The following is a 6,764-nucleotide window of genomic DNA, read 5'->3' on the forward strand; positions in this document are numbered from 1 at the left end:
GAGATCGCATGAAAACATTCTAATGGTTTTCAAATTGAAACAATGTCAATAGAAGGAGTCATTCATGAAATGAACAATACTTCAAGCATTTATTTAACAGTATAAACAGCAAACACACGATGATTGTGAAAATGAAAGACAATGAATGACTCGGGGAGATAGGCTTGAGACCAATTTTGATTATGTCACCATACAAGCAAGTAGTGGTAATAATTAACCATTGAAATAGATGTCATCCATTCAACAGATAGAGTCCAAAGTTAAAGTCTGTGGGAGTGTTGTCACAAATACAGAGAAATTAGAAAAAGATTCAGGCAACTCATCTGGGCTATTGCAATTGGGAGCGTAATCAATCCATTTATTTTCCAATATGTTTAACTATGTTTTGTTGTCAAGCACAGTGTCTTCTGATGGTGATGTGTGGAAAGGAGAAAGATATGGAATCATTTGAGGTGAGTAAAGAAAAGGGATTTAGTGTATTTTGTGTTACTTATTGTGATCTTGTGGCCTCGTGACTGTTTGTCGACAGCCACTGCCTCTTTCTGGAAATGTTGTTATAGTCCAAGGTACTGAGGCAGCAAGAGTAGACAATAAGCAAAATAGAATGGCAATTTAAAAAATGATGTCTGGTATACTTACCTAGGGAAAGGGGCAATGAGGCATGTGACACTGGATAATTACTGTCACAAAATTATAGATGATCCCTTGAGAAGCACAGAAGTTGAAACTCTGACAGTGATCTAGATTTGGAAAGACCTGTGAAAGGCCTTTGACTTTTGTGTTGTCATATAGGATAATTTAATATACAGATGCATAAATACTAAAATTGTCCCTGATTTGTTCTGTGACAAATCAGTAATAGAGCTTCCTGCGGACCTGTGATCATAGAAAATTCTCTTAATTGCCCCTATCTTACAAAAATGCATAAAACTGTTAAGAAATAAAAAGGTTTACTGGAAAATATCACTTGACTCAGCTCACATCTGAGATTCTCAGATGGTAAAGTCAGCAACCTGGTTCCTGTTCAATTCATCCATAAAGGGAAGTGAAGCCTTGCTTATGCAGCACTTTGTTTTATTCTTCATGCAGACACCACAGTCGGCACATACACTCGCAGCATGAACTACTCCGCTGAGCTGTCTCCTTCAGAGGCCCCTGAGGAGTTTGATGGTGGGACGGCAGTGGTTTGTGTGATCTTGGGTCTGTCCTTCCTGGTTGGAGCTCCGGGGAACCTGCTGGTGATCTGGACTATCCTGAGAAATGTTAAGCAGCGCTCCCACACTGTGGTGCTCCTCCTGCACCTGGCTGCTGCAGACCTGCTCGTCCTCATCACCCTGCCTCTGTGGATCTACTCTCTGGCTCACACCTGGGTGTTTGGAGAACATTTTTGCAAGGCCGTGGTGTACATTATCAATGTGTGCATGTTCAGCAGCATCTTCTTCATCACCCTCATGAGCGTGGAGCGCTATCTAGCCATCTGTCATCCATTTGTGATGATGCGCTGGAAGACCAAGAGCATCATGAACAGGTGTCTTGTATTTTTGTGGCTCTTTGCTCTGCTTCTGGGAGTGCCTGCAGTTCTGACCCGGAGTGTGGATGAAAGTGATGGAGCTGCAATGTGTCTTTCCATGGAGGTCGACTCTTTGACCCTTGCAATCCTCTCCTTATGTGTGGAGATCTTTGGGGGTTTTGTTGTTCCTTTCATCATTCTCATTGTTTGTTACTGTCTTGTTGCTGCACAGCTCAGGAAAATGAGTTTCAACTCCAAACAGAAATCCATGGTTCTTGTCCACACTGTGGTGGTTGCTTTCACAGTATGTTGGTTGCCTTACCACATTATCAACATTACTGATCTGGTTTGCATTCTAGGATCCGGCACAGAACATGAATGTGTCCCGGAAAGTATTGTCTATAGCTCTGGTGCCCTTGTTTTCATCAGCAGTTCGGTAAATCCTGTGTTATATGCCTTCTTTGCGAGGAACTTGCGAGGGAGTTTCAAGGAGTCGAGGCTTGTCAGGCTGTTTCAGGAAATAGCCACTCACACAAACAAACTCAGGGAGATGGCATTACAACAACAGACTGACCAGAGGGCAGCAAATACAGATGTAGAGCTGATGTCGGACTCTCTGTGTGAGAAAAATGCTGTGAATCCTTGAAAATGTTATAACAGGAAAATGTGACGCGTCTTTTGCAGCTAATTAGGAGACAGTGTGTTGTAATTTATACCATTACTATGTATTGTATCCTCCTGTTGTTGTTTCAGATTTACCCAACACACCCAAACATATGATTGTAATCTCATGTTTTGGAGAATATTTATAACTTGTGTTTGTTTACACTTTGTTGTAAAGCTAAAAATTTAGTACCTTCCACTGTTGTATAATGTGGTAATGATTAAAATTAAAGATGTGTTTGAAAAATGAAAGCTTGAAAACTGCTCCAAATTTCACTTGTGATCATTAAATGAGACTAAATGCCCTATTTTAAGTTAAGAGTAGATTTGATTTCTTTAAAAAATACTGTACTCTGCACTGTATTTTTATATTGAGTATGAATCAATTAGTGCCACTCAGCCACATGTGCATCGTCTTTCAAAATGCTATACATTGATGGAGCTTTGAGTCACATATTTTAAGTTCATTTCCAGTATTAATCTGCAATTTAGAAAATAATTAAATGAAAAGCATTAAATGAGAAAGTGTGTCCAAACTTTTGACTAGTGCAAATAAAAGCATCTCCTCCCTCTGGAATTAAACAAGGACAGTTTCTAGTGCATAGTTTCTTGTAATTTATTCATTTTACATCTGTTTTTTTTTTAATGTGAATACATAATTATAAAATGTTATACATTATGCACTTATGTATGTTATGTCCTTTTCTTCACGCCATTTAGCATTCAAAAATAAAATCCTGTATGTAAAAATAATGTCTTTTTTCTTATTTTGTTGATGTCAGTAAAGTGAAACTGTACTGATTGTGTTACTGATTTGTATCTTTTAAACTGTATTGTTTCACACAATAATCCTGCATTCTGTGAAATAAAACACGAAAACACGAAATTACCTTGGAGAATAATTTTGAACCCTTTTGTAGTTTTATAGTTTTGAAGTGAAGGACAAGTGATAAACAATCACATTTTGTAAATAACTCATTACTGGGTAGCTAAAAATGTTGTTTTGTGAAACTAAAAGTTTTACAAACTTTGCTCTTAAACATGGACTCATATGCCTTCTAATAGTGTTATTGTGTCCACAGAGTTGCTCTCGTCTGACGCAGTAGCTGGGCCCATTTCGGTTTTAGTTCATTTCAGTTTGTGGCTAATGATTTTTTATTAATTTTATTACTCTTTAAATGGTTCTCTTTCACCATAATCCATGAACTGAGGTGAAAAAAACTGATTATACATGCATGAATCACCTCTTGGTGTCTAAAAAAGCCCAGAGAGGAAACCCTGTTCTTGTGCAGTCTATACTTAAAGGGAAGTGAGGACTTACTTGTACAGCAATTTGTCTTTCTTTTCATGCAGACACCACAGTCAGCACATACACTCACAGCATGAACCGCTCAGCTGAGCTGTCTCTTTCAGAGGAAATGGCCCCTGAGGAGTTTGATGGTGGGACAGCAGTGGCTTGTGTGATCCTGGGTCTATCCTTCCTGGTTGGAGCTCCGGGGAACCTGCTGGTGATCTGGACTATCCTGAGACATGTTAAGCAGCGCTCCCACACTGTGATCCTCATCCTGCACCTGGCTGCTGCAGACCTGCTTGTCCTCATCACCCTGCCTGTGTGGATCTACTCCCTCGCCCACTCCTGGGTGTTTGGCGAGGCCACCTGCAAAGCCATGGTGTTCATGATCAATGTCTGTATGTATAGCAGCGTGTTCCTCATCACCCTCATGAGCGTGGAGCGTTTTGTGGCTGTGCGTTATCCCTTCATCTCATTGGACTGGAAGAGAAAACAAGCTCTGAATAAAGTACTGCTGGCTCTGTGGACTGCAGCTTTCTTGTTCAGCATACCCGTCATCCCAACTCAGGTTGTTGGGGAGGATTCTGATGGGGAGCACTGTCTGTATCGCCTGTACACCTCAGTGGCCCAGGAGCTGGTGTGTGTGCTGCTGGAGACACTGGTGGGCTACATAATACCCTTCTCCATCCTTGTGGTCTGCTATGGGTGTCTGTGCAGCCGGATTACTCAGATGACCTTCAAGTCCAAACGCAAGTCCACCGTCTTGATTGCCAGTGTAGTGGTTGCGTTTGGCATTTGCTGGACCCCTTATCACATAGGAAATATCCTTTCGCTCATCATCCTGGCCATTCAGGACTCCTTTCATGATGCAGCTCAGAATATGGAAAGTGTCAGAAGCACCATGGCTTTCATCGCTGGAGCAATGGTCTTTATCAGCAGCACGGTTAACCCCATTCTCTACATGTTTGCGGCTCGCTCTTTCAGGAGTTCCCTCCGAGACACTGGCATTCAGAAGCTCTTCCGCCACATCTCCAGCACCTCTCCAGGTGAGGGAAACAGAGAGATGTCTTTTGTGTCCAAGAGACAGAGCAACCAGACCAACAGCTCCCTTTGCGTGTCTGAACCAAAAGACCAAATGAACATACTAATAAAAATGTGCGAAAACAATCCATCCTGACATTGAAATCGTTCGGGCTCGTGCCTGCAGTCCGTGTGTCTGTGTAGATATCTCTTTGTATGTTGTACTCATTTTCAAAATGAAAGAAGTTTTGCCTGAAATGAAGCTAATTTTGTATGAAATTACAGCAGATGAACAAGATATCTGAGTTTAGCTATGCAATGCTTGTCCAACTTTGTAAATTTGAACTATTTTACATGTTTTTTTTAATTGTGAATATATATTTATAAAATGTTAAATATTATGTATGTTATGCCTTTTTCTTTCTGTTCTTTACAGTTTATACCATTTAGCATTCAAAAATGAAACAATAAGTCATTAGATATGAAAAAGACTCAGTGTGATGTTTATGCAAAAATAAAGTTTAAATGTTCTGTTTTCTTTTGTTGTCATTTTTCTGGTTTTTATTTTTTTAATGCCAAAAAAAAGAAATATAATTGATTATGGTATTGATTCTGAACTTTTTAAAATGTGTCTGTGGGAACACCATTAAACAGAGGACAATAGGTTTGCTGTTCTGTAATCCTGCGTGTGCCACTTCTTGTTTTTTATATATTTATTTTTGTCACAGAAAGAAGTTCACGCAGTTCTGTCAGGACAGCTGTCTTGATGCGGACAGGGCTTAAAGAGCAATTTCATTTTACTACCTTTTTTTCTTGGTGAACTGTAACATCTCCCAAAATTCTGACTTAGTGATTATGAACTCTCTAGCTACAAATTCTATTAAATCCACATATAATGCTGTACTTTATTCTATTAGAGAATCCAAAAGCTACAACTACAACAAAACTGTTTTTCCACTCGTGACAGATTAGCTAATAGTTGTCCTGGTATCCCAATACAGACAACAGCCGTGCTTTCAACTTCCCCTCACGAAAAGATTGCCAAATGAAAAACTGCATTTCCCTTTGTTCAGCAGCAAAAAGCGGAATCATGTCTCAATGTTTGCCGCAGTCTTATAAAACTGAAACTTGTGCTTAGCAGCGAAATATTTCAGTATGCACTTACTGATATCTTTAAATGCACAAATAATAATAACCCATTCTTTTAAAGCATGTTGATAGGATGACATAGAAGCTCATCAGCCAGTAGATGGCAGTGATGGCTGCCTGTGACTCCTAACTGTGTTTCTGATAAATGAGTTTTGACATCATGACAGTGTGGTGTAAATAATCTTTACTTGCAAGTAATGGAGTGGAAGGAAACAATATTTTCCAGTCTATCTCAAGAGTTTATAGGATTGTCTAAAGAGCTGATCCATGATTTAGCCCCAATAAGTTGTTAATATGAAGCATATAGAGTATGCGGGTCAAGTAATATGACACTGTTGTGGCTATAGCTTTGTCTTCTGACAATGACAGAATCCCTCATAGGAAAATATGATGACACAACAAAATTATTGAACCAATATGCCAAATATACGCCGCTATTCATGATACGCTAAGTTCCTGTGAGTCTGATTCTGTACTCTTTTAGAGAATTACGAGCCTTGAAAGTTCAGACATCCACAAGAACAGAGGTTTTTTTTTTTTTACATGGGGTGTTATTTGTATGTTGTGCTAAATACAATGAAATGGCTCGCTGTGAAAATGATTTGAACCGAGGATCAAATAAACCCGTTGTGACAGCACTTGTCACTTCAATGGATTCTGATTATTAGTGAATCAGAAATCATTTTCACTGGGACAGTGGAAAATTACAGAGAGCAAAGGGTGTGAAAAGATGAGATCACACCAGAAAACATAGCTGATCTGGGACAAGTTGCATATTTTTTCATAGAATGAGGAAGCAGCAAAATACTGTGGTACGGGCCTATAGTGTAATCATTTCGTAATTTGTATATCCCCCCATACTTACTACATATAAGTTGGGTTTTGTGGGTTGCTGTATAATGAAATATTGTGGCATAATTAGTTTCAAAGGTGAAAAATAATGTAGGCACACATAAAACATTGGTATTTAACATACTGTGACACACTGAGGTCACAGTAATTTCACCTTTTTTCACCTTTAAAATATGATGACTATAATTCCTTTAAATGTAAACCATACTTACCCTTTGCTAAAGATACACCACAGGAAGAGACCTGGCAATTGGTGCAACAGAGCCACAAATTTTGACA

The 6,764-nt window shown here is 39.2% G+C and overlaps 2 protein-coding genes across 2 annotated transcripts; both read left to right on the top strand.

Moving 5' to 3' along the window:
- Positions 1–287: 287 nt before the first annotated feature.
- On the top strand, positions 288–2,982 carry LOC110961418 (leukotriene B4 receptor 1-like). The gene is made up of 2 exons (XM_022209034.2): positions 288–452; positions 1,090–2,982. The coding sequence occupies exon 2, from the start codon at positions 1,119–1,121 to the stop codon at positions 2,154–2,156; it is 1,038 nt and encodes a 345-aa protein (XP_022064726.1). The 5' UTR covers positions 288–452; positions 1,090–1,118; the 3' UTR covers positions 2,157–2,982.
- A 538-nt stretch (positions 2,983–3,520) lies between these two features.
- si:dkey-148a17.6 (uncharacterized protein LOC108190685 homolog) lies at positions 3,521–5,022 on the top strand. Its single transcript, XM_022208742.2, has one exon. It carries the CDS (start codon positions 3,556–3,558, stop codon positions 4,639–4,641), a length of 1,086 nt encoding a protein of 361 aa, XP_022064434.1. The 5' UTR covers positions 3,521–3,555; the 3' UTR covers positions 4,642–5,022.
- Positions 5,023–6,764: the final 1,742 nt, after the last annotated feature.

The sequence above is a fragment of the Acanthochromis polyacanthus genome, chromosome 2, assembly GCF_021347895.1.
Source record: "Acanthochromis polyacanthus isolate Apoly-LR-REF ecotype Palm Island chromosome 2, KAUST_Apoly_ChrSc, whole genome shotgun sequence".
Classification (NCBI taxonomy): domain Eukaryota; kingdom Metazoa; phylum Chordata; class Actinopteri; family Pomacentridae; genus Acanthochromis; species Acanthochromis polyacanthus.

Excerpts from the sequence above, each read along its gene's own strand:
- si:dkey-148a17.6 (XM_022208742.2), top strand. The coding sequence starts at position 3,556 with ATGAACCGCTCAGCTGAGCTGTCTCTTTCAGAGGAAATGGCCCCTGAG.
- LOC110961418 (XM_022209034.2), top strand. The coding sequence starts at position 1,119 with ATGAACTACTCCGCTGAGCTGTCTCCTTCAGAGGCCCCTGAGGAGTTT.